Source organism: Emys orbicularis, chromosome 10 (genome assembly GCF_028017835.1).
Source record: "Emys orbicularis isolate rEmyOrb1 chromosome 10, rEmyOrb1.hap1, whole genome shotgun sequence".
NCBI classification, from domain to species: Eukaryota; Metazoa; Chordata; order Testudines; family Emydidae; genus Emys; species Emys orbicularis.
Genome location: NC_088692.1, coordinates 32,804,101 through 32,831,572, shown reverse-complemented (window position 1 = coordinate 32,831,572; position 27,472 = coordinate 32,804,101). Strand labels below are relative to the sequence as shown.

Here is a 27,472-nt window from a genome sequence, read left to right as displayed (position 1 = left end):
AGTTGCAGTTGCAATTTTGCCCCTGCAGTTTAGTTTGCTGAGGTGTCTGATCCCCTGGTTGGTACATGCACTTTGACATCGGCATGATCAGGGCTGTCCCTAGCTATTTTGGTGCTCGCGGGGGGGGAGGGGGCCTGTGTGGGGCCCTAGGCCTCCGTGGGTGGGGGGGGGGGGCGAGGGGGGTTGGCCACCTTCTGCGGGAAGTGGAGTGACCTGGCCCCAGCCTGCTCTGCTCCCTGGCTCCCAGCCTTGGGGGGAGGGGGGAACTGCCCCCCAGCACTCGCCGGCGACACGGCTGGGAGCCAGGGGAGCGGAGCAGGCTGGGGCCGGGTTGCTCTACTTACCGGTGAGTGCAGGCCTGACTGCTTCTGGAGTCCTCAGGGGAGTGGGGCTGGGGCAGGGCAGGGGCGGGAAGAGGCGGGGCTGGGGCAGGGAAGGGGCCCTGCGGAAGAGCCGGAGCAGGGGCTAGAGCAGCACGTACTTTGCGTATGGGTAAGGACGGCCCTGGACATGCTCTCAGCTGTGGATGCAAATAATTCAACCTGTGGAAAGGGAGGCCTAGTCAAGGCCAGGTTGAAAATTTGTCCTGCCATGTTCAACAAGACACAGCTATCCAATACATGGGACGTCACAGTCTCATTCTGCCCCCTCCTCATAAGACAGACACCCTATCCAGGACTCACCTACGTTCTCAACTACCTACTGCAATCACAAGAACTGCTATAGCCGCCAAGACATTTAAACAAACTCCAGCAGCTGCTGACCTGACACTTGATAGAAACAGGAGTGAAAACAGTAGCCTGATCTGGGGTTTGGTTCTTGTTTCAGTGGCAGAATTTCCACGTCAGTTATTATTCCCCCAATGCAAAGCAGGATTTGAAGGACTCAAACCCTTGAGCATATTATGGAGATGGGCAAAGGGGCAGCTAATTCTAGAATACATGGGCACAGTGTGCCTCTATTTCTATAGTTTTGCTTTGGGATGGGCAGCCCACCGCACCCCTGCAGCTCCCCAGTAACGCCAAGATGAGACAGACATGCCTTGCTGAAGGAGGCCACCGGCTCCAGCTAATACACAGCTGGGGTAGTTGCCCTTTCCATGGCAAAGGGAGGTGAGATCACAGGAACTCCTAGTGGAAACAAAGCCAGGCACCATCCTGGAGCCCTCTGCGAGGAGTTGGCAGCTAGAGAGGAGCTCTGGTGCCAGAGCCCTCACTATGGTAGGTAACAGCGAGCCCCAGACCAGCTGCCATGGCCGGAAGGAATGGAGCTCTCGGCTTTTTGGTGGCACGTGGATGCAGGCTATTCCTTTCTTTATAAAAAACATTAGAAGCCTCTCCCTATCCCGTGGAGGGGTGCGGGGACTCCTTGTCACCATTTTCCCCGGAGGCAGAGGCCCAGCATCTGCAGAGTCAAACCTGCTCCTGCCATTGTGCTGCCCTGGCTAGCCAGCAAAAGCATTACTGAGTTCTGAGCATGCACAGGTGGCAGTTCTCACTCGTCTGGAGAAGAGGGGCCCAAGCAAGTCCTCCATCCCACTGGCCTGTGGCCCTGCACGCCAGCCCAACTCAGGTCACCGCATAGAGCTCCTCGCGGTCATTTTTGCATATCTGATAGCGACAGATGAGCTTCTGTGACCAGGCCCAGGGATTCTTATGCTTGTCACGAGGCGGGAGTAGGAAAGCCACGCTGCTGGCCACCAGGATGTGCCAGATGCTGTGCGTGTAGTAGTAGTTGTCATTGGTTTCCATGAATGCATACACCGAGATGGCGACGAAAGCCAAGATGATCCCTGGAATGAGGTAGAAAACCCAGCGCTTCCATGAGGTGGGGTAGCAATGGCGGCGCTTCACTCCGTGGTAAACCTAAAGGCACAATACCAGAGAAGGGTTATAGCAGCACAGACCCACCTCTTCTGTGGGGACCAGCAGACGCTCACACTGGTACCCGGGGATCCAGCCAGGAGGGGAACAAAGTGATAACTAAGAGGTCTGCACCTCCCAGCAAGAGAGGTCACTTGTACCATCTCAGTCCTGAGGAAGGAAGCTTAGAGTCTGCCCCAGCATGATGCAATGCCTGGACCTGTCTATTTTGTATTCAAGACCCAAAATACCTTCAGTTAATAGAACAACCAAGTTACACATTTAAACACGTGAAGTTAGGCAATGCCCAAGTCACAGTCGCTGTACCTTTAAAGGCCCAGAGCACATATGTAGCCAGCAATCACAGTTTGGCCACGAGACGTGCCGGCGAGTTAGAGCTGCCAGAGCAGCTGGGCCAGGCCAGGCTGAGATTGGTAACCTGGGAATTCCTCAGTTAACTTGTGGCAACAAGTTAAGGAAGAGACAGAAGTTGAAAGCACCTAAGCCTTCCCCTTTACCAGGGTCAGTGCATCCCCAGGTCACCCTGATCCATGGGCGGAGGGGAGGCTGCCTGAGTCCTGCTCATCGGGGCAGTCAGGGATCTCATCCCACTCAGCCACTGTGGCAGCTCCTCCCAGCTTCCACCTTGTTAAAAACATGTTTCTGAAAGCAGTAACAAATGGAGCACAGCCCCAGCCCAGCAGTCACTTACCCATGCCATGATCATGATGATGAGAGCAAAAAGACAGGGGCCCATCATGTTCCAAATCCCTCTGCGGTCCAGCTGCAGGGACATGGCAATTAACAGGGTCCCCAGCACAAAGAGAACCTAAGCAAGACAAGAGGACAACACTGACATCAAGAACGTACCTACCAGACTACCTTGCAGTGCTGTGCAGCGCACTGTAGTCACTTGGCTCCTGTGGCTGCCAATGTCCTAACTCAAATGCAGGGTCCCTGGAAGGGAGAATCCTGCAGAGAGGCGCCGGAATCTGGATGGGATACAACAGCGCAGCATAAAAAATGCCACCTGGACAGATGCCCCGCCCCGCCCCGCCAATGTGGCTCTGGAACAGCAGGTTCAGTGCTGAGCACTCCGTGATGCTGAGAAACTGGAGAGGGTCAGAGAAGAGCAACAGAAAAGCTCTTTGGGGCAGGGACGGTCTTGGTGTTGTGTTTTTACACAGCAGGCCCTGGCCCAGGCTGGGCTCCACAGTGCTTCCCCAACACAAATAGTTGGGAAGCTGCAGGAGCCAAGTTCTGAGGAGAGATTACAGTTTGGCTCAGTGAAGGCGAATAAAGGAGACACGTGATGGTCTACAGCTAACTGAAGGGGGATGGCACAAAGGGGCTAGGGGGAACGGATCCAGTCGGGAGGGGAAGATTCGGCTGAATGTATTGCAGCAGCACACAGGTAGGGTGAACAGACAGGAAGTGTGAAAAATCGGGACGGGGGTGGGGGGTAATAGGAGAAGACCCAAAAATCGGGACTGTCCCTATAAAATCAGGACATATGGTCACCCTACACACAGGCCCTAGTCAGGCTCTGGGTGCTGCACAAACACAGAATATAACGCAGGCTTTGCCCCAAAGAACTCGTTCTCTAATTTGACACATGGAGAAATGACACCGCCGAGGGGTTAAGTGGCCAGTGAGCCTGAGACACTGGGCCTGCCTGAGGTCCCGAGCCCCCTCAGCCCCATCTGCACCCAGCAGGGCGAAGGCGCTCTGGCTCTGAGTCAGGCCAAGTATCTCGCACCGGGCACGTAAAACCCTGGGCCACTTTGGAACATGCCTTGGCCCAGGTCACGCAGCCCGTCAGCGGCAGAGTCAGGACCAGAACCCAGCTCTCCTACCCCCCAACCCTTTGCTTTCACCACAGCCCAGCTTTGCGCTCTGGGGCTAGCAGGAAAAGAAATGGTTAAGAAGCCGGTCTCAGTCAGTTGTGACAAGCAACTTCCTGCACCGCAGGTCTCAGCCTCGACATTCCCCTGGGTTCTTCAGTTAAAACTGATCTCTGAAGGACCAGGGCAGGAGGAAACTTGCCCTCTCCCTACTCTGCTAGTTGGGTGGGTGTCAGGATAGGAATCACAATGGTCCTGATGGGTCAGTACCATTCACAGACTGCCCAGGGTTTGCAGTCCTAACTTAGCCACACATTCAGTTGCACATTCATTCGCCGAGTCACTGCTGCATGGAGAATTTGTTTGGAAGTTGAATTAAAATCCCTTCAGCCATTTTAGAAAAGTGTTTTTTTAAATGGATGAAAAAATGCCATTTTCCCACTTCAGAAGACAGATCCCAGGTCTGGTTCTTTGCTTGGAGAGGCCGGGTGGTTCCACCAACACGTGGGCTGGAGGGGTTAAACTGAGCAGGCATGTTGGCCTCTCCCAGTTTGACCCAGCTGAGCGAGAAGGCAGGCAGTACCCGAGCGCAGACCTGCCTAACCCTATCAGCCCCTGCCTTTCTGCATGCTCACAATGTGGATATTTGAGTAATCAATCATTAGGCCCCGCCCTACTTAAATGAATGGGGCAATTCATCCGTCTCAGAGCTATTGCTTCAGGGTCTGCAGGGAGCCTGAGACCAGGGGCTGAGAGGGCGGTGAACTCCTATTCATCTCTAGGAGTTAGACTCAAACCAGCTCTGGAGGGCCCGATACTGGCGCAGCTGAGGACTCTGTGTGGGGAAGGTCCCGTTTTCCACCACCCCAGCACAGCTCTGCTTGGGTAGCACTGGCAGGGCCCCCACACAGACAGACTCCAGCCTGCCTGAGCCATGGTCAAGGAATGGGGAGGCCCAGTCTCCCCAAAGAGAAGTAGCAGCTGCCCCCATTAGCCCAGCAGATAGCTCATGCAGGGTGGTAGGGCCATAGGGGACCGGCACCCCGAGTGGGGCTGTGCCAAGGGCCCTGGGTTGCCTTAACAGACATCAAGCCAAATACCAAGGACATTCAGGGCTTTTACACTTATACCAGTTAGTTATGGAAATAGGGCTCTCTCAAAATCTCCTAGGAATTTAAATGCAAAAGGCCAAGCCCACAACACTGATACAGGGTGCAGACTGCATGGCCCAGTGCTCAGGAAGCCAGGAAATGCCAGTGTTGCAGTTAACATGCAGCCGTAGTGCTTGTCTGTATTAAAAACGTTGCACTGGCTTTTAAACTAAACTGATCTTGTGAAACAGATTCCCTTTTCTATAGGGCAGGCCTTTGAATCATATGTACACATTACAGGAGAACCCTTCCTTGTGCGATAATGGGAATGGAGAGTCTACGGCTGTAGGAGATGGGTTGGACTGGCCGGTAGACTGTGGAATTAAGAGCAGAATAACAGCCGTTGTGCTGATCCTTGAGTGTTTCATGTTGCAGGGTGACTGGTGCTTTGTGCAGCGAATGCCTGTTACTCACATATTTTAAGATTTTCTTCACTCGGGCCATGCACAGGATCGTCACCCAAATGGCGACTACGGAGCCCAGGAAGTCGCAGTACTGCAGAGTGTCGTAATCCATGATGCACATCACAGCAACTCCTGGCTGGTCACACGCATGGTAGAACTAGAGGCAGGGAACAAGAAGAGCCAAGTGCAGCAGAAGGCCGACATGCTCGCATGGCCAAGCTCCTTTTTGGACGGAGTTGGTAGACAAATACAAAAGGCTCAGCCCTGGAGCTACGAGTACCTGCAGGGAGGGTCTCCTGGTGCCTTGTTGCAGGCACGGAGAGCATCTGCTTTTGAACTGTATTTGTTGGTGACAGGCCTGCCAAGGGCTGAGGGGAAGGAAACGTTGGTTTCTCAACAGACTCAGCAGCCCATCTGCAAGTGCCTGGGACAGATCAGCCTCACGTGACATCCCTATTCACGTCCCTGAGATCTTGCCAAGGGTTCCCCGGCTGAGAGGGGAAAGGGAGCACCTGATGTTTCTAGTGTAAAATTGCTGCAAAGCAAACAGGTTTTGAAGGCAGTGGCGGTTTTGCTCTGCAGTTCACCCACAGGGCCCAAGAATCGGGTGGAGGGAGGGGAGGCTGGGCAATTTTGTTCTTTGGAGACTGCTCTGTTTCAAGTCATAATAGCAGCACCCCACACCCTCATTCCCCTTCTGCAGACCTCCTTGCTACTCTGCTCAGTCATGACTAATGCCTGCCCTTCGCCTCCTTGCAGAGATTCAGTTGCCTCATTGGCTTGTTGGGTTCCCTGCACTCAGTGCAGGAGGAACTAGGAACAGCACTGGGTGTATTCCCCAGGGCTCCCGTCCCAATCTGCTGTGGGGGAGTGGAGGGGCTGTTCTGGTACTAGACGTGTCATACTTTAGATATGATCCCTTATGATCCCTCTCATGGACTAAGTGGAAGGTCCAGGCTCCAGGCCATATCCCAGCTAGCCAAGGCAGAATGTGAGCTTTCACTGAGCGCACTGTGGCTGCCTCCCCCCCTGGCCTGCATGGTCCATGTCTGCCTCAGGTCCTACAGAGGGGTGCACCCAGTCATAGAGACAATCGATCTCACTGGGAGACAGGGTAATTAACACACAAGACAAGCACCCCAGCCCTGCAAAGCTCTCCCATGGTTCCCATTGATCAGGCTCTGGCTGGGACGCTAACATGACATTGGAAGGAGGCAGGCTGATGAGGATGTTTTTCATGCCAAGTTTCGGATGGAGCGGCAGCCCTGTCAGGTTCACCAGCACGGGCAAAGGGTTCGCATGGGACCGGGCATGTGTGTTTTAATGGGTCTGTTCTCCACTGGAGGTGCCTGGCTGATGGCAGTGAGCGTTCCCAAGAACTGTGGGTGCTATAGGTAGAGAGCACCCTCCTGCTAAGCCTCTCCCTCTCAGGTACAGAGAAGCGGGCTACAGGAGCAGTCAATTTGAGCTTGGGGGTAGTGGAGTGGTTATAGCCTCTGGGGAGGGCCCAACACCTCACACCAACTTGCTGCTGGGTGGCAGAGCGAACAGACATGACTTACCGTGGAGAAGAACATGGTGTACGTGTAAACAGAGGCCTCCACCAGGTAGTAGCGATACAGAGCAACTGCAATGGCTGGCAGGAACATGAGGTTACTGAGCGTGAGAAGAAGGGTGGCCAGATTCTGTGAGCCGACAGACTGGGCTTTAGTGTTATCAGTGCAGCTCCATCCGCCCCAACCTGGCACACAGCAGAGGGAGGTTACAATGGCACGTCTCCAGGGCTTCCATAACATGCCAACAGCTGTCCAAGGATTCCCTAGCAAAGGCGCACACAATCCATCCCCACATGTGACAAATTCCACATCCCTCTCAATCTCCTCTCTCCATATCCTGTGGGTGACCAAATGCACTTGCTGCATTAGCCATCTGCCTATTCCCCTGCTCCTGCAACCCCAGGCTCTGTTGCAGCAGCTTAGCTTGGCAGGGAATGGGGCAGACTGCACCTTCGGGAAGGATTCCTGTGCTGGGGTCACAGTGATTCCAATAGGCAATGTGCATCGGCTGGTCAAATCCACAGTAACAAGAGACAAATGGACACTACACCCCTTCCTGCTCCTGGTGCTTAGCCAAGGGTGCCAGGTAACATGGCTCCAACTGCCCATCTGAAACCTTCAGCCAGTGACACTCCTGCTCTCAGCACACAGTGATGCGCCAGCCCCGGGAGAGGTGCGGTCTCCAATTTACACTGGCACTGGCCCAGACCCCAAAGCCTGGGGAACATCCCAACAGAGCCTAACCCTTATTTTGGAGAGGTTTCCATACTGCTCCTGTACAGTGGGGGCTATCAGCTGTCGATGGGCTGCACAGGGTCTGTCAATCCCTCCTGGAGGTCAGGGCTCTCTCCATCTCCAGGGTGACTCAACAGGCATTCCCTACTTGCTAAGTGATTTTTCAGACACGGTGATCAGTGGCTTGGGGCATGATGCCCTCCAGTGGGTGGGGGCTCAAAAGGGGAGATTTCTACAAAGCCAGAGAACCAGGATTGAAAACCAACGCCACAGTTTACAGAGGAGGCTGCGTTCTCGCTCTAGGGCCACATGGCTGCAGCCAAATAGACAGGAAGCAACTGGCTGGAATTTGAAGACAGCCAGGAGTTTGGGGCAAATTTCACCTCTGTGTCTGTGAGGAGCTTACGATTTTCTCAAGTTTGTGCAAAGCTGGAAGGATATGTTAAGTAATTACTGTGAAACCCCAGACTGCAGTGGGTTGGCCAGCCACTTGCTCTGAGCCATTGAGAGTCCCAGGTCCAAGAGTGCGGGTTAGTTTTGATTGGATGCCAATTCTGTTGATTGACTGGATGGGTGTTGCTCTCCAGAACAGGTTTGTAGGGTGAATGTTCAGTTAGGAATTGCAGAGCTCATGCCAACACTCTCCAGTATTCATTGGCCTTGCTAGGACACTCGTGGAAAGGTCCAAGAAGTGCAAAATGCTGGGTTTGATGTGCCTGCATGTTTTCAGAAAAGACTTGGAGGGGTTCACCCAGCTCTGCAATTTAGGAGGAAAGTCTAGAAGTCCATCTGTGAATTCTAAGTGCTGACCTCATCATAATACAATGAATAGTGTAGGGTAGGTAGGACCTAACCATGTCTCAGGAACTGGGCTAAGGTCTACAGGGACATAGCTCTATCCCATCCACACTGTAACTCTTAGACATGTTGCAAGAGTCAGGGAACAGGCACCCCCCGATGGCTGCATGGGGCCTAACACATACAGGCAACCAGCCAAGTCATCCTGAATCTTCCTTGGGCTATTTTCTATTTGATACAGACTCATGGCTCGCAAAGCCAAGAAACATGTAGGAGCACTTTGTGGATCACTGCATTCCTAAGGGTGAGAGGCCTTTGTCTCACTGCCAGTAGCCTGGCCCAGGAGTGCCTGCATTGCTGTCCTTTAGTGATGCCACTGGAAGATCACGGTCTTGGAGCTACTTTCATAAGGAAGGGGAAGTTGGGCCCAGAGCAGCAAGCGCTGCAGCCAGAGGGCCCTTCCCCAGGTGTTCCAAGCTGGAGGTGGCTGTGGCCACTGCAGGTGGGCTATTCCAGTGCTCCTCACTAGCACGGGGGTCTCTGAGCATTGCCTGTGCAGGGGCTGCATGGGGTGCTGTGGTTTCACCCTACACTCTCCAGCTCTTGGAGCCCCTGGATTCCACTGCATGCACATCAGAGTCCCTACACAGGAAAGGGGAAGTTTTGCCTCAGGGTGGACATGCAGGCCTGCCGGAAGGCTAGCCCAGGCTCCGGAAAGAGAGGGGACTCACCAGCTTTACAGCTGCAGCCGGCATAGAGGTAGCCATGTCTTCTCAGAAGACTGCACTGTCCATATGTCCCACAGTCGTCAAAGCAGGGGCTGAGGTATGTGGAGACGGTCACTTTGGCTTTCGCTTTGTTACATTCTCTGCAGCCAGAGGAGATTTGACTGTCAGATGAGCCTGAATGTGCAGAAGCACCTGCTGCCGACAGAACGCACTTTGATCCCCTCCCCCGGGTAACCAAGGGCTAGTACACAGTTTGGAGCCCCTCCCTGCACTGGGGCCAGGAGATCCTGGGGCTGATGTCACCCCGGCAGTCCCCCCGTTCAGTGTGCTGGGCTCCCTGTGCTGCGCTGCCAGCGACCTGATCTCCACTGGTAGACTTGCCCCTCTCCAGGGGCTGGAGGAATGCTGCGGACAGCGGGCACCTCTCTGGGGAGCCAACCCTTCCCCTGCTGCATGCTACGGAGCAGCCATAACGGTACCAAAGTGGTGTGCCAAGGCCTCCAGAGCCTCATGGACCACAGCGATAAATGGGTGTGGGGAGGGTGTTTGTGGGGGCTCCTCAGAACTAGCAGGTTAGAGAAACCTCCCCCTGGGTATCATGGAAGAGCCTGACCCCCCCAGCTGGCCTGTCCCTCCTGCCCCCCCGCCCAGGGACCCCAATGCAGGACCAAACCCAGAGTATTTTTGAGGGCTCTGGACAGTCTCCTCTGAAATGTCTCTGAGGAGGATGCTGCCACCCAGCCCCCGGCAGCATGTGAGATGGATGTAAACATTCCAGCACGGCCCCAACCCAGATACCTCCCACCTCAAACCACCTCCTGTTGTCACCCACAGAAGCACAGTGGGAGTGGGAGGGGCACGGAGCACTCGGAGTGAGGGTGGGGGGCATCCCATGGGGGTTTCTCTTCCATTGCCATAGACATGGGACATGTGGGAGGGTTCTGGCCTGGCTGATGCTTAGTGACCTGCTCACTGGCCCGAATGGGTTCTTGAGTACCTTGGCCAAAGCGTTTAAATACGGATTCAGGCCCCCAGGTTTGGACACCTGTATGGATGGGACCTGGGCTGGCAGGAGGTTCCAGCCAGGAGCTGTGAACATGGAAACTTGGTTGCAGGCCCCCAAGTTTGGGCATCTTGGCCTCGGTTCCTCTTGAACCATGCTCACCCTTATTTGTTTCACACAGAATACTTTGCTGTTGGCCAGAGAGAAGGACCTGGCTAGGACACTGGTTGCTGAATGGGGAAGAAGGGAGTTGATGAGGGCACAGCAGACAGACTGGTGAGCTGGCTGTATAGCAAAGGCACATGAGCTAGGTAGGGTGAATGCTACCCTAGGGTGATGGGCTCAGCTGCCTGGCTCCCATCCTGTCCATCTGGGTTGAGCGATTGCTTCCCATTAACCCCATTTCCCTTCACCACCTGCAGCCCCATCTCTTCAGTCTCATCCACTGCAGGATCAGCACCAGATCAGGTACATTTATACCAGAGAAGTGAAGCAGCTGCATGTCCTGTGCAGATAGAGTTCAGCTGGCCAGAGAAAGCCACTGGACACCCTGAGGTCCACAGTCCTACCAGCTAGAAGAGTTAGTGCTCAGGGGCTGGGAGATGAGTTACCACTGAGGTGAAGCAGCACAGCCAGCCACCTGGACAGGCCTCACAGAGCACCGTGAGCCACCCTGGGCCAGAGTTTATTTGATGGTGATTGGATATTCCTGGCCTGCAGCTGCACTGTCCGACTCTCAGTGAAGAGACAGTGACTTCAGCCTCTGCAGGTCTCAAACGATAGAGAAATGCTCTCAGCCTAAGGCTGCAGAGGCCCCTGTGGAGCTGTAGGACAGCAGTTTTACTTTCATTTACAGCATGGCCGTTTGCAGCACCTGTCGGGTGAAAGCCAGCCTCCACGGCCACTGGGCAGGCAAGAATGCAAGCCAGCACCAGCCCTCCACCACTGCCTCCTCCAGGTGAGAGCAAAGGGGCTTCGTGCCAGTGGCTTCCTGGTGCCAGGTGTGCTGCCCCATGGCAGAGCACTAGGCAGCACAGTGGTGCAGTTTGTCTGTGTGGTGGCGTTTGTCAAGGGGAGCTCCTGGCCAGCCATCGCACACTCACCCCTGGCCCCGTGGGCAGATGAGCTGCAGGGAAAGGAACCAGTTGTCAGTCTCTGGGTAGGGAATAATCAGCGTTGCTTCTGTGGAGGACCCAGTCACGTTCAGAGGGTAGCCCTGGAAAAAAGCTTCAGAGAAAAAGGGTGTTTGCCATTAGTTACATGACATGGCTAAGAACTCCCAGGGGCTCCAGAGCTTTGGCGGGTGGGAGAAGGGAAAGAGACAAGACCCACAGAAATACCAGGCTGAGACCAATCCCCTGAGCTGTGGAGCAGTCGGAGATACATACCCCAAATCAGCCTGATCTCTCCATAATTGGCCCTCCTGAGATCAGAGCACACCAGGGAGCCAGCCCTCATGACCAGGGATTAGGGGTAATGGGAAAAGCCCAGACCCTATACCTCAGCACTCTCCAAGCCCCCATCCCCACTAGGGACAGTGTCCAAAGATACCCACTGGTTCAGCTCCACTGGTCCTCGCAGCACTGGGAGCCCAGGTGAGGCTGGCCTGGGGCGTCTCTGCTGTATGACACCGTGTGATGTTACCCTGCTCACAGCAGGATGAGTAAGGGCTTAAATCACCACCAGCAGCCGGCTACTCACTGCACCAGCGCTCCCACCACAGCTAACTCCCGTGGCGCTCAGTGCTCCGCAGTGTAAGCGGAATCTCGATGGTTCCCTCAGCTCCACTGAACAAGGTCCAGAGATCCCCAGCATAGCAACTACACCCATTCCGCCAGCAGGAGGCTGGGCAGCAGCAGTGGCAACAGCATCTCCCCCTTATCTCGCTAGCACAGGCAGCTTCTTCCACAGGGACCCTTTATAACCAGGGGGCAAGGTTTGGAGAGGATGGTTCAGGCTGAAACAGACCATCACTATCAAACAGGAGCTGAAGTGCTGCCAGGCTCCAGCACCAGCCATGAGACCATGCTGCCAGAACCCAAATGTTACACCAGGAATACAAGCAGAGCCCAGAGGTGGGTGCCAGCGATGCCCGTACCTGTGCTGCAGTTCTGTGTGGTATTGAGGGTCAGCACTGGAGAGGCAGCACTCATGCACGCGAACACGCTAGCATTGCCTATGCTCAGGGAAGTCTGAGGAAATAAAACACACAAGATCTGAAAAAACATTAAGCTGACCCCTCCTCCTAAAGTTACTCTGCCCAACACACCACACATTTCCACCATCCCCTGCCTCATGCTGTTACCCAGCCCCTCCCCACAACATTTCCCAGCTATATCATTTCATACCTCCCCACATCCCCCAAACAGAGCATTTGGCATCGGGGATTGTAGAACAAACCCATCTGGCAACACTTCACTGCTCTCTGGGCAAGCCAGGCTGGGGCACAAGTAGTGACTCTACCAAAGAACTTATAGGCGAATGGCAGACACCAATGATTTTGCTGACTTAATGTTCCCGCTCTACACACGTGCACATTGTTCATCATTTGAAAGCTTATTATGTCTGCTTTAAGATGAGGTATAGTGTGGATCTGTCACGTGGTGCTGTTACCACAGAAACAGGGATGACATCATCAGCGAGTTAACATGACCACTTTGAAATATTTCCATTTGTTTCTGTTAGTTTAACGACTCTAGGTATCATTTCAAGACATAAAATTGGATTTCTTTGTGACTCAAAAGCATCATAGCAATCCAAAGGGTAAAACAAAATCTAATACATTTCTACAGGTGTCACTGAAATGTAATAGCATTGGTGATATTTCTAGTCAACACTGCCATCTTGTTCATCATTACGATCTGTGTCGAGAGCACATGGGTTACTAGAGTCTTCATTGCCTTGGCACGTACACAGTTCTGTGCAGGGAAGATTGTGTGGACATAACTGATTGTGCCTGTAACAACGGGGGTGCAGCACAGATAAGGTCTTATAGAAGCTCAGATGCCACTGGGCGCTTGAAGAATACAGGAAGTAGTTCATCATCCACATTTTTCCAGCCATGTTGCAATAGTGACCCAAAGCTGGTTTCCCTTTGTGTGAAGATATCCAAATCTTTGTTTGCCAAGATGCTCTTTTGACATGCTCTTCAAAACTGTCCACACATGGTGGGAATTTTGCCATTGACTTGTCCTTTTTGATGGCTACACTGAGGCACAAGCAATTCAGGTTTCTGTGGGTCTTCTTTTCTCTCTCACTCTGGTCATAGAGCACTTCCTTGCTGTAGAAATTCAGGCTTGTCCGTCACTCTTTCCCAACATGCCAAATTTTTGATGGGACTGAAGAAGCTATGAGTCCTACCAGAATCAAGTGCACCTCTCACAATTCTCTCCATTTGTTCTTCACCAACAACTGCTATTTTCAGTAGAGACTGTTGTACATCTGATATGACATGCAGTCCAGTAGATATGTGGATAAGCACCCCTGGATGTGATTCAGGGTCAAATGGGTTTATCATATTGTTGCTGATGTGGTTGTCAAGAGCTGTAACATGCTTTTCATTCCTCTCTAGTGCAGACACAAGGACTTGTTAGGCCACTTCTTTCTCCTCACTGCTTTCGCATTTTCATTCAAGGTATGTCTTGTGAGGGTCTGTCTGACAAGAGCTGGCTTCTTTCTGGTCAGTCCTACAATCCCACTGCAGCCTTTTCAGTCTTTGATGACCATTTTCTCTGTTCCCATGTCACTCCAAATTCCCTTTTTTCATTGTGGCAAGTCCTTCTTTTACTTTCTCAATCTTACAGTGGAAGGTTCTCCTCGGGAGATTGATGCAAGTGTCCAGTAGAGTTGTTGATACACTTCTCTTCTTGTGTGTTTATCAAATGATCCTTTTGTATTCTCTACCAGTTTGGAAGCTATTGAGTTTGGCTGGATTTTTGGTGGCCAATGCTCTGTGGGATTAGCGACCCCAAGATGTTACAGTAGTGTCCAGGCTCGACGGCTTGAATGTGCAAAATCAAAGTTTTGCATGCAGACAAGCCAGCATTGGCATCTTGCTGTGTCAAGGGAGCACAGCAGGGATTTTGCGGTGTGATAGCTCCTGGTCTGATTGTATTGCTGGAGCAACTCCTGCGACTCTGTCATCCATCAGGGAGTGTGCTTTTCCCGGACACCTCGGGGAATGTTCTTCTTTCCTGCTACTTTCAGGAGCAACATTGTTGTCTGCTACCTTAAAGACAGTACAGATCCCTGAAATATGGCATGAGAAAATGGTAATTACCATTCCAAAGCCTAGAAAGCCCACTGATGAAGCAGGAAGCTATAGCCCAATTTCTCTACTATACATGACCTATAAACTTCTTGAACGTATCAGCCTCAAAAGAATATGCCCTTTTACTGAGCCAATTATTCCTGTTGAATAGGAAGGCTTCCAGCCAAAATGTGTTGTTGTGACCAAGTTCTGGCAATCACAACTCACATTGAGGATGGTGTAGTGGGGCGACTGCCCCACTCCTGAAGAACAGGGGATAAAAGCAGCCCTGGAGAGGACTGCAGCTGTGAAAAGCTAGGCTGACTGGGGAAGCAGCCACAGCTGGGGCCATGCCCCAATCAGGCCACAGCTGTCCTATAAAAGGGCTGTGAGCCAGGAGCTCAAGAAGACTCTCTCTCTAGCTCCTGAGAGAGAAGGACCGGGCTGCCTGGGAGCTGAGAAGGGTACCTGAGGTGGAGCAGTGCTGGGGAAGGGCAGAGGAAGCTGGGGAGCTCCAGCCTAGTAAAACCCCAGGCTGCAGGCCTTGTTAAAGGCCTACAAAAGGTACTGGGGCTGCAGAGGGGCAACCCAGAGATAGGCAGAGGCAGCTGGTCCAACCCCCCCCCCCCCCTTGCTGATGATGAGTGGTTTATAGACTGCAGTCGCCCCAGTGAGCGGGGGCTAGTAAGTGGGTGACTGACAGTAGCCACTGAGGCAAGGTGGGGATAGAGGGTTGGGGGTTCCCCTGGATGGGGAGACCCAGCTTGTGGGTTACTGCTAGGGGGCAGAACCCTGACGTAGAGGGGCACCAGGGTCCAGGAGGGACACGGGGGCCAGCACAGGCAAGACACTGGCCTGAAGAGGGCGCTCCATATGCTGGAGAGCTAATTTCCAGGACGACCAGCAGGAGGCGCCGCGCCGGTGAGTCATCGCCCTACCACAGACGGCTATAAAAAAAAACCCTAACGACTGGTGCAGTATTTGTCAACCTGTCATCTGCGTATGATACTGTACGGATTAAAGGCCTGATGCTGAAACTTGCTAAAATTATATCTTGCTACCAAACACTTCACCTGCGGTGGACCATGCTGAGTAACAGATGCCTACAGGAGTACCTGGGTAATAAGACCAGCTCACCCCGTACCATAAAAAACGGGCTACCACAAGGCTCTGTACTTGCTCCCACCCTTTTTACTATTTACATAAGTGACATGCCTCCAAAATTAGGATATGCAGATGATCTTGCCATGACAATCAAAGTATCAAACTTCCGTGACATGAGAAAGCATTAACTGAGGACCTCCAAACTATGGAACAATACTCCCGGAAATGGAGGCTCATACCAAACCCTGGGAAAACAATAGTAAGCGCATTTCATCTTGATAATAGAAGTGCCAAAAACACACTGAAAGTAGGTTTCTGTGGTAAAAATGTGCGACATGATTACACTCCAACATATCGCCGAGTGAAACTCGACCACACCCTCACCTTCCATGATCATCTTGAGAAGGTAGCTGTAAAGGTAAAAACGAGAGCCAACATAATCCAGAAACTAGCAAGTACAACCTGGGATGCATCAGCATTGAGAAGATCTGCAATAGCACTTGTATATTCAGTAGCTGAATATTGTGCACTGATACGGAGCAGATGCAGCCACAGGCGACTTGTGGATACCCAGCTGAATACAGTGATGCGGTGCATCATGGGAACCCTTAAATCAACTCCAACATCATGGCTATCTGTTCTAACATCGCTCCCCCACCGATACGCTGAATTGCTGCGACATTCTGCAAAGCTCAGCGAATCCAAGAAAACAGACATCTTCCTATCCAACAAGACCTTGATAACACCCTCTCACAACATCTTAAGTCCCGCAAGCCTTTCAGGGAACATTCATTTAGCCTCATGCAATCAGGCTACGGTCAAGAGGAGGCTTGGAAAGCAGATTGGGTTAAACTTTAAAAATAAGCACCTTGTGCCAAATCCCACGCAGAAAGTTCCTGGGTTTGACCTTCCATGGTCATCTTGGTCAACTCTGAACTGAATCCGAACCAATCATGGTATATGTGGACATCTAATGCACAAATGAAAAATCAAGGACTCCCCAGCATGGGAGTATGGTTCCCCACAACAGACCATCGAACATATCACTACCTACTGCCCAATTTATAAATATGAAGGAGGCATTATTGCAATAAATTCTGCTACTCCTGATGTAGCCATTTGGCTCGATCAACTTCAGGTGAAATTGTAGTTGCTGCTCTACCCCAGCCACACGAAAGACGACGACAACTCCTCCAAATTTCACTAAAAGAACCAGGAGTCTGGCACAAAGCAAATGCCAGATTCAAAGGCACTATGTACTTCTTCAGGGCCTGACTGCAGTAAAGGAACATGGTAGCATTGCACACTGTGTGTGAGCATAAGTGAAGTTTCCAATCATCCTCTCGCTCTGTACGGACATTCAGAAGTAGTATCTGTATAACCTGGAGAAAATGATCCCAGAATTTGAATGTAGGAGGCTTGGCATACTCCCTTATCTGATATGCCTCCAGTAGCGGTAGCATATGCTGAGTCACAGCATCATCTCTTTAACAACATGTTGTAAGGACTCAGTATCTTCAGACTCAAACACCTTTTGAGAGTCAGCCAACATTTGCCAGACAAATGCTGGAACTACAGGAGTCCCTCTTCCTTGCTCACACCACTGAACAAATGAATCAAGTTCAGAGTACTCAAGGCCTCATATGCTAGAAGCAAGCCACATAGAGCATGATTGAATTGCTAACCAACAAGCATTTGAGCTGCAGTACAAGCTGCATATACATCAGAATCAACAAGAAGGTCTCACAATCCTGTGTTTCCCCAAAATTTCCCAGTACATGCACTAAAGCAGCACGGGGTGTGAAAAGCACCCAGAAAAATTACAGTGGTATCAAGTTCATTTGGGACAGTCCATTTCACTTGCTGAGCAACAGCATTCAGCTGCTGATCCATGGTCTGAATGGCATATTGCTGTCATTTCCTTACTTTTCTGCATTGTAGGATAGATTGTGGCCATGTCAGCTGGTTTGGCCTCCACAATAGGTATATATGAAACTACTGTGTAGGTGCTCTTTTTTGTTGCAAGCTTGTGGTTGAAACTAGGCCAAAATGGAACCACCTGAGTGTGAACAGCAGCAGGAGCAGCATCTGGTACTGGCAGGACATCACGAGGTAGTCATCTTAAAAGACACCAGGAGAGATCTCAGACAGCGTTCATATGTAGGTGACAAGAGTTTATTTTCTCAAGTACTTTTTCATGGCAAGTTGGTTCTGGACATATTCTAGGTTTTTCAAACACTGATTGCCCAGAGAGAGTAAGTGACTTTTCTTTCCTACACTTCAGTGATATTTCTTGTGATGCTGGACTACTTGTAGACTGGTCTTGAAATACCACTCTAGCCATTGAATGGAAGGTGTTCTTTCCATCAGTGGTCTCTACATTGATGTCTATATTATCATCTCCTCCATGGAGAAGCTTTCCACCAGCATGAAGTGGTATAAATTCATTTGGAATGAACATACCTGCCTGGAGTCTTTCTACTTCAGTTTTTGCAGCAGTAGTGATGAGCCAGCTGAGCTCATCGTAACTGATGCAGAATCCAGGAATGTGTAATATGTCAATTAATTTGCAAGACCCAAACTCATGGTATAGCTGTGCAGCAAGGCTTACATGCAGTGGTGTGATAATTTTGGAACTGTTAAATACGATGCACTCTGCAATTGAGAGCTATCTTCTTTAAATGTCTTCTGAAGGATGATACCTCTTGCTGGCTGAATTATATGCCTCTTTATCTATCAATCAGCCAAAGGACAAACTCCTGCACCAATTGGAGCACAAAAGTAGCTGACCTCTGAACTACAATCATCTGACTTTGGATAATATTCCGAGGCTTTCATTTTGGCTATTTCAGACCGAAAGATTGAAGCAGCATTATATAAAACGACTTGTTCACTTAAAAGCTATTGATCAGGCTCATTCACTAGAAGAACATCCATAAAACATTTGGATGACTTAATTTCCTGTTTCAGATTACTAGCAGCTTGGATAGCATCAGCTAATGTTACTACGGTGCACAGAACAATGGTAGACTTGCCTTGTCCATGCTGTGAATGAAATGAAGTGCAGAACCATTGTGTTTTTTTTCTAATCTTGATTGTAATTTGCTACTGGAACAGTTTACAGTTTCGACATCCGAAGGAAGTAGGGCTCTGCATCTTTGTAGCAGCTTGGACAGAAAAAGAGCCTTCTTGTTAGACAATGATATTATGTACATCTCTTCAATCAGCTGATAAAATGAGGTGACTGTATTGTTGCAGTGTAACTGGATAGTTTTGCTTTAAGAGTCACTTTACTCAAGTAGGAAGAAAGGCATATTGAGTGACAAACTGCATCCTTAGCAATGAAGTCTTCCACAGATATTCTTTGCAACATGTCACCATCTCTGCTTTGAAGTGTTGCCTCTCTTAGAATGGTTGCTCTCTCGTATGTTTCTATTTTATGAAGTTTCTTATCTTTTTCATGTGGTTTTCTCAAGCAAACAATGCAACAGGACCTGTCGCTGGAAGACGGGCTTGCTCCGATGGTTACAGACGCAGATGAACATGATGCTTTCTTATCAGCTTCAGAGTCTATTTTCTTTCCGGGGTTCAATACAACTCTGCTGTTGTGCCAAAACTGACTCGTGTCTGCATTTCTGAAAGCAACCCCTGTGATAAAGTATTGGCAGCAAATCCTCTACACTAGAAAACTCATGCAGAGGCCGCCAACACAATTACTCTCTCCTGGAGTCTGCTGCCAGCATCACAGAATTCTGTTCAGCACTGGTGGCTTTTGACAGTTTTGCATTCTTTTGATTTTCTTGAAATACAAAACATTTTTCGAAGTTTGCGGAGAGCCTTTTTCTCTTTGATGTAAACTTTAAGGGGCTTGTATTCTCTCTGTCTTTATATACTTAACTTCTCTGTAGAGGTAAAATTTCCAAAGCATATTGTTAGCATTCCCACCCCCACTACTACCACTTGTTATTTTGTACAAGTACACAAACTCGTGCTAAATTAAATCTATATACTAGTATCAAAATTGCCATTTTTGTTCAGTGAGCACTTTGATTGAAGCCCAGTATGAAGTTGTGTATTGTCATCTCTAACACTAATAATGACCTGTGCATAAGCGCCACTGAATTAAAAAGCTAGTTTCTAGAATAGCTAGAACAGCTAGTACTGCATCTGTGGGCAATTACAAATTAAAACCTTCTATCAGGCAGATTACATGTTACATTGTATGCACAAAAGCTTACGAATGGAGAAGCATTACTTTAGGAATTCATGTATATTTATATCTACCCACTATGCAGTACAAACTATGGGCACGCAATCTACTGCTACTGGTGCACAACCCTCAGCGAGAGACTGATCCGGTTAGCAAATTTCAGCTGAAAATATAGAAAACTATTATAATTACTTGTGAGATACTTTGACAATTAAAAATATGGGATGTGAAAACATTTCATGTCAGCATATTGGAAAATATTGAGATTTGCTATTTTTGCCACATGCTAAACAGCTTCATCATTTCTGGAAAAAAAAATACTTGGCCATGCAACGCCAATAAAAATCTTTTAATACGTTCTCATTTGGTAGCTTTGACCAATAAACACCACATTACAGTGTTGTAATTAACAGTAAAAGCTGTAGTCAGTCATGTTGCAGTGTTTCTGGAACTGCAAACATTACCCTCATTTTGGGTACCACTGCTTCACCTCATCTACAGGCTTACGGAACCACTTGACAGCTCCCCATCATACCTCATCTAAATTTACTTAATAATAAATGATGTCTGTGTACAGAGGGTGGGTACATTAAACTCCAAAAATATGGCCCTTTTTGGAGAACTGCCACATGCCAACCAGTCATGGATCCCGGAGATTGCTCTCACCCCCAGTGCACCAGGGGAAGAGGTGAGACTAACCTGCTTGGAGCATTAGGAAGTTTTCTAGTCAGGTGCTGTTAGTAATACAGCATGCACTGCAGTGCATGTATTACATGCTCATTGAAAGGCTCACAAATCGCTGCCCAAGTCATTCATCAACATATCAGGGTGAAGCTCCCCAGAAGGGGAACAGGGGGTGGATCTGACCTCCCAGCACAGGCTGTTCACTCTAGCGTATTGTTTTGCCAGATCACAGGCATGGAGAAATACATTTTAGTTGCCATCACTCAACAGAGAGGCTGTGACTTCCCAAGGTCCTGGCAGAGCAAGGACTTGAACCAAAATGTCTCAAGTCCCAGGTCAATGTCTTAACTATTGGACCATCCTTCCTCCCTTGCTAATGTGAGCAGCCCCCTGCTTCTCTCAGCTGTTTGGGAGGCTCTGCAACCTAGCATTTTCAGTGATGGCTGGGCTAGGGCTGTTGTGAAAGCTCAAGTTCTTTCCCACTGCCTCTCCACAGGCTGGACTTTTCTGCTCTGCTGCGACTAAGAGACTCTGACTAAATAACAATTCTTGGCCCCCCAGTCAGGACACTTTTCTCCCCCGCAGATCCAGAGCCAGCCTGCAGGACATGCTAGATACAGAATGGCAGATCTGTAAAATTCTTTGTGACACTGAAAGATGAAAAGCAATGTATAGGGAGGTTCTCCCACGGCTCTGTAGCTCCACACCAACTCCCAGCCTCCCCAGGCCTGCCCCTGCAGCTCTGCTAGCACCTACACTCCCCAGACAGCTCACGAACAGTGTATATGCATGCATGGCAGGGCAACTATAGAGAGAAGATGCCAACACAAAGGTGACAGCTTACATGGGAGCACACTGTACCTCGTTCAGCAGCAGGTTCACCACCAGGGTGCCTCCACTGTCCATGCCAGTATTCAAGTTGAAGAGGAGAAGCGTGGGGAATTCAGAGTGGACAGGAATGCTGGGCCCATTTATAACTCTGAACCTCACAGAGGCAACGTCCAGGTCCTCACGGATGACGGGCTGATTCTGGAGGCAGAAGGTCCCTGGGTCGGATGCATTGTTTGCAGCACCCACTGCGGGTAGAGTGGTGTTCCCCAACATTCCCAGGGTGCTGGCATTGCGACCCCTGCCCAGGGCTGGAGTGCTCTGGCTCTGATTCAGGCTGTTGTAGAAGTTAAGGAAAGAATTGGTGCTCCCCGGCTTGCAAGCTGCAGAGCAACGAGGAAAGAAGGGAAGGTTAGCGTGACCGAGACCACCATGAGCACACCGCTCATTGGAACTGGAGGACTTTGCTTAGGGGGATGCTAGGCCTTCAGCTCATAGGACTGCCAAGCAAAGCCATTTGATCTTGAGGCCAGGGCTGGAAACCAGGCCTCACCCCTCTAGGTGGCTGAGACTTGTAGGGGTGCACACACTAAGTGGGTACAGGGGGCGTGGGGCACCCGCACTAACTGCTGCCACACGAGAATGGGGCACTAGCGCTAGTTGTCTCACAACTGTTCCATGTACACAAGGCACCAGAGCTTCCCACGGGCCTGGTGATGCTGCTGCACTGGGGGGTGGGGGTTAAATCTGCCTCAAGCCCAGTTACAGGACCAGGAATAAACCCCAAAGCGCGGGGGCACAATCTGAACTGTGACACTCAGTGCTCCACTGGCTTTGGCAGCAGGTCACCACAACCAGGTACTCACAGGGGCCAAAGTGCCCCATTACTGAGCTCAGCTCCTGCCTCCCCTCCCCAAAGCTCTGTCTTCTGCAGCAGCTAGAGACACTGCTTCCCTACAAGCACCTAGGATTATGCTCTTCTCTTGCCTCGAGAGCCCACCAGCTGCTGCAGAAGACAGAGCCCCCAGAGCCCTCTTATCAGGTGGGAGAAAAGAGTTTCTAAAAGCTAATTTGTTAAGAACTTTCCAAGGATCAGATAAACTCCGCAAAGTGAAACCTGGCTCTGAGAGCCAAACGAGTCTTGGGCACCCAATACATCAGTGGCCTGCCCCACATCGTTCAGAGACCAGGCTCATTGCAGAGCCGCCAAACAGCCAGCAGATGGTTACTGCCTCAGTGCTGGAGGGGAGAGGCTGCCTCTCTCACTGCAGTGCCCTGAGCTAGCCTCTGCCGCCCCAATGGCCTTTGAAGAAGTCTGTGGCTGAGAAACCCTGGGCTCTTTTGAATTCCCAACACAGGCCTCCTGCTCCGCCCAACAGAATCAGCTGTAAGCACACAGCAGGGAGGCCTCACAGCCAGTGGTCAATCATTTAACAAGCAGCAGCACACACAAGGCACAACTGGATCCCAGCCTCCTGGAAAGCTTGAATGGCCTAGCCATGCCAGGTAGCAGGGATACAGGGGACAGTGACCCACACGACTACGTCCAGTCACACGGTATAGGCTGCCCCTCTCAAGACATGGGGCTTGTCCCACCTCTGTTTCCCTCCTGTCCCGTCCCGCCCCGTTTCCCCCTTTAGGAAGAGCACAGGAGCAAGCCAGCCTGTGCTGGTGAAAGCCCAGTGGAGACATGGCAGACTGATGTGCACACTGGCCCTTCCCCACATGGCTGGCAGCATCCAAGAGCACACCTGTGAAGAAGGCAATCATCTCAAAGGAGACGCTGGCATTGGCGGTGCCCAGATTCTCTGCCATGATCTGCAGCCACTTCTCCCATGGGGGCGAATGGAGGACCAGGCTGCAATCCGCTGTCCCCTTGCAGCTGAGGGTTTTCTGGAAAGACTGCGGCAGCATGATGGAGCCCAGCATGACCCGGATGGCACACGCCTTTGTGCTGTTCACCACACAGCTCCGCAGTGTGAACTGCATCGTGGCAGTGTACTCAGGGATGAAGATCCTGCAGGAATGGGAGCCATCAATGCCTCAACACCTGCCCTGAACACAAGCCAGCCTGGGGCACTAGGGGCGGAGAAGGTCCGTAGACCTAAAAAGTGAAACCCTCCCAGGGTGAGTCCAGAGGGGCTTTTGGAGCCCAGCACAAGGTCACTCTGGTTTGTATTGCTACAGTCCTGTCCAGGATGGTGCATTGTAATGTGTAACTGTGTCTCTAAAAGCACCATGAAGGAGCTTGTCTTTTCCTTCCTTGAAGGAGTGGGGCCTCATTTAGTACAAGCCCCCCCCCCCCCACACACACACACAGACCCTTTGGTTCCAGGGGAACTATCACAGCTCTAGCTCGCTCCGAGGTGCAAGGCAGCCAAGGGCCCTCTGTGAGATTCGTGTGCGCCTCTACTAGGCCAGCACCTGTGGGAGAGAAGCCCCACCCGCAGCCCCAAGCAATCTCTGCTGTCATGCTCACTTACTTGACATGCAGTGGCCTAGCAGGAGAGGCAATGGTTTGCTGCAGGGGAGTGTCCGGCTGCAGGACAGGGACATCAACAAGTCTCAGCACAAACATGTCCGGCTGGAATATATAGGCGCATGGAGTGGAGAAACCCTGCAGGGAGAGCAGGAAGGCAGCTTAGCATCAGCTGCCAGGGAATGCCAATCCGAAAACTGCTTTGTTGGGTGAAAGATCAGCCAGTGAAGCGCCCAGCTATAACCAAGGGACCAGCACCCACTGCCAGCCCTTCCTGACTCCCAACCAATGCTCTCCTTCCCCTACCATTGCCTGCACACACAGCGACACCCTAGCCCAGGGGTTCTCAAACTGGGGGCTGGGCCCCCTCAGGGGGTCGCAAGGTTACTACATGGGGGGTCACAAGCTGTCAGCCTCCACCTCAAATCCCGCTTTGCCTCCAGCATTTATAATGGTGTTAAATATATTTAAAAGTATTTTTAATTTATAAGGTGGGGGTCACACTCAGAGGCTTGCTATGTGAAAGGGTCACCTGTACAAAAGTTTGAGAACCACTGCCCTAGCCCATGCGGTGGCAGTATAGCTGGTCTGGCTGAAGGTGCATCTCACCGTGCTCCATTAATCAGCCCCCAGCATGTGCCCCACCCCCAGCACATGCCCCATTCTCCTCTGAAAACCCACATCTCCCGCACCACAACCATGCCCCAATTCCTCCAGCCACCTCTCTGCAGTGCTTCTGCCTGCTAACTGTGGAGCACTGCACATGGGGTCTGCATGTGGGTCCCTCGCCCTGAGCAGCAGGTGTCCTACACAGCAGAGCGCTCCATTCAGGCTGACCCAGGTAAGCAGGGATCCTTGGCTCTAACGAATACCAAGGATTACTGCTCCTGGAATTGTCCCACACCCGACCCGTTCTCATTCCAGTGGACGCAGCCCCAAAGCCACGTGCTGCCCCACAGCCCCAGCCTGTGTCAGAGCAGCACGCACACCCAGCAGGCCAATCTGACACACTCCTGGCTCCTGCTGGAGCCTTTGGGGCAGAAGATAGAGCCGGGAGCAGATACCGGGCAGCATATCACACAGTCTTTGCTTTCCTCGGTGGAGTTCCTGTGACATGGGGAGCAAGCGGGGGGCTTGAGCGAGAGAGGACTCTAAGATGCAGAAAGAAAGTGAAAAGGTGGAAGAGGTGAGGTGCCAAGTGGATCACAGGATGCTGGCAGCCATGGCAGGGAGGCAACATGGTATGGGGAGACAACGCAACAGGTACCGAGTCACCAACACCCTTTTCAGTGAGAGAATATGACTCAGTCCAGAGACAGTGAGGAGCAAGCATCTCCCAGCAGGTGGCAAACTCAGTGAGGGCCACTGGTTCTCCAGGGACAGGCAGCCTCTCCCTTCCAGCCTGACTCCATCAAGGAGCAGAGCCCATTAGGTGAGGAGGATGAGGGAAGACTGAAGAAGTTGGGTTTGTTTAGTCTGGAGAAGAGAAGACTGAGAGGGGACATGATAACAGTTTTCAAGTACATAAAAGGTTGTTACAAGGAGGAGGGAGAAAAATTGTTCTTTTTAACCTCTGAGGATAGGACAAGAAGCAATGGGCTTAAATTGCAGCAAGGGCGGTTTAGGTTGGACATTAGGAAAAACGTCCTAACTATCAGAGTGGTTAAGCACTGGCATAAATTGCCTAGGGAGGTTGTGGAATCTCCATCATTGAAGATTTTTAAGACAAACACCTGTCAGGGATGGTCTAGATCAGGGGTAGGCAACCTATGGCACGTGTGCCGAAGGCGGCACGCAAGCTGATTTTCAGTGGCACTCACACTGCCCGGGTCCTGGCCACCGGTCCGGGGGGCTCTGCATTTTAATTTAATTTTAAATGAAGCTTCTTAAACATTTTAAAAACCTTATTTACTTTACATACAACAATAGTTTAGTTATATATTATAGACTTATAGAAAGAGACCTTCTAAAAATGTTAAAATGTATTACTGGCACGTGAAACCTTAAATCAGAGTGAATAAATGAAGTCTCGGCACACCACTTCTGAAAGGTTGCCGACCCCTGGTCTAGATAATACTTAGTCCTGCCTTGAGTGCAGGGAACTGGACTAGATGACCTCTTGAGGTCCCTTCCAGTTCTATGATGATTCTATGCCCTAAGGCAGGGGTCGCAAACTCAAATGACCACGAGGGCCACATGAGGACTAGTGCATTGGCCCGAGGGCCGCATCACTGACACCCCCACTCGCTGCCCCTGGCCCCACCCCCACTCCACCCCTTCCATGAGGCCCCTCCCCTGCCCCATCTCTTCTCCACCTCCTCCTCCAAGCGGTTTTAATAAAATATATACACTCAGTAAAGCCCCTCCCCTGCACTGGGCCGCACCACCACTCCACCCCTGCTCTGCCTCTTCCAGGGGTGGCAGGTTTGTAGAAATTTTGGTGGTGCCTAGAACCTGCCCCCCCCAAACTCCACTCCCACCTGCCTAAGGCTCTGGGAGGGAGTTTGGATGGGGGAGGGGTTCTGGGGTGCATACTCTGGGAGGGAGTTTGGGTGCTGGGTGCAGGCTCTGGGCTGGGGCAGGGGGTGGGGGTGCAGGCTCTGGGATGGAGTTTGGGGATAGGAGGGGGTACAGGGGTGAGGGCTGTGGGGCTGGGGATGAGGGGTTTGGAGCATTGGAGAGGCTCGGGACATTGGAGAGGCTCAGGACTAGGGCAGAAGGGCAGGGGAAGGGCAGCCTGCCCTGGCCCTAGTGAAGGGGGGCACTAGGACCCTGCAGCAGCAGGTGATGCCGGAAGCCAGCAGAGCAGAGTCAGCATGAGCTGCAGGCTCCGGGGAGGTGAGGGGGCAGCAAGTGAGGCCGGGGGACACTCGGGGGAGGTGCGTGGGGGCAGCAGGCGGGGCCGGGGAAGAGACCCGGCCCCAAACGTTAGGGAGCAGCGCGCAGGGAGCTTAGCTGCCACATAAAATAACTCGGGGGGGGGGGGGAGCGGCGACAGGAAGTAACGGGGGGGGGCGCGGGGAGCTTGGCAGGCTGCAGGGAAGAGCTCTGCGGGCCGCATGCAGCCCGCGGGCCGCATGTTTGAGACCCCTGCCCTAAGGGGAGCCTACGGGAGGAGGCAGAGTGCGCTCCCAGCAGGCATGCCAGAGCAGAGTGGAATCTGGATTCCTCCAGCAGCCAGTCTGTACTAATGGAACCTCTGCACCTAGCACATGCCATGAGAACCCCCAAAACAGCTCAGAACCAGAACCAGCCAACCTGGGCCTGCAGATACCCTGGCCTCTCCTACCGTTACACAGAGCAGCCCTGATGCCACCTGTCCCCAGCCCCTCAGGGTACCTCTCCCTGGTGGAAGGCTCTACCCAGATGCCTCCCTAGGGCAGTGTCTTTGGACCCGGCTGTCTCAGGGTAGAGCCGGGAGAATGGTGGAATTTCTCAAGTCAGTCTCTGGACAATAAGCCTAATTGTGTGGCATTGGCTACATTTTTCAAGCCCCTCCCCAACGAATGTCCCCTTGGCATCTGCAGCCAGTCTGGCTCCAGCAAAGACTGTCTATCCCTCCTGGGGGAGTCAGATACCAAGGACAGAAGGGACCACTGTGATCATCTAGTCCAGGGGTTCTCCCACTTCTCACAACAAAAATTATTACACGACCCCAGGAAGGGGGACCTGAAGCCTGAGCCTGCCCAAGCCCTGCCGCCCTAGGTGGGGGGGGGAGGGGCAAAGCCTGAGCCCCAACACCCCGGGCAGAGGGGGGCCAAAGCTGAACCCAAGGGCTTCAGCCCCAGGTAGGGGGTTTTAATGGCGAACCCATTAAAACAGGGTCACGACCCACAG

The 27,472-nt window shown here is 51.7% G+C and overlaps 1 protein-coding gene across 1 annotated transcript in view; it reads right to left on the bottom strand.

Annotated features, from left to right (window-relative positions):
- Window positions 1-1,568: 1,568 nt before the first annotated feature.
- The window catches only part of PGAP6 (post-GPI attachment to proteins 6), a 46,708-nt gene continuing 20,804 nt past the window's right edge, over window positions 1,569-27,472 (bottom strand). Inside the window, exons 4-13 of the mRNA XM_065411933.1 lie at window positions 23,640-23,773; window positions 22,908-23,173; window positions 21,190-21,539; window positions 12,180-12,273; window positions 11,185-11,308; window positions 9,082-9,218; window positions 6,824-7,002; window positions 5,272-5,418; window positions 2,575-2,691; window positions 1,569-1,865 (exon numbers count right to left, since the gene is read on the bottom strand). Of these exons, the coding sequence (XP_065268005.1) occupies window positions 1,569-1,865; window positions 2,575-2,691; window positions 5,272-5,418; window positions 6,824-7,002; window positions 9,082-9,218; window positions 11,185-11,308; window positions 12,180-12,273; window positions 21,190-21,539; window positions 22,908-23,173; window positions 23,640-23,773 (1,845 nt within the window). The remainder of the gene's footprint in view (window positions 1,866-2,574; window positions 2,692-5,271; window positions 5,419-6,823; window positions 7,003-9,081; window positions 9,219-11,184; window positions 11,309-12,179; window positions 12,274-21,189; window positions 21,540-22,907; window positions 23,174-23,639; window positions 23,774-27,472) is intronic.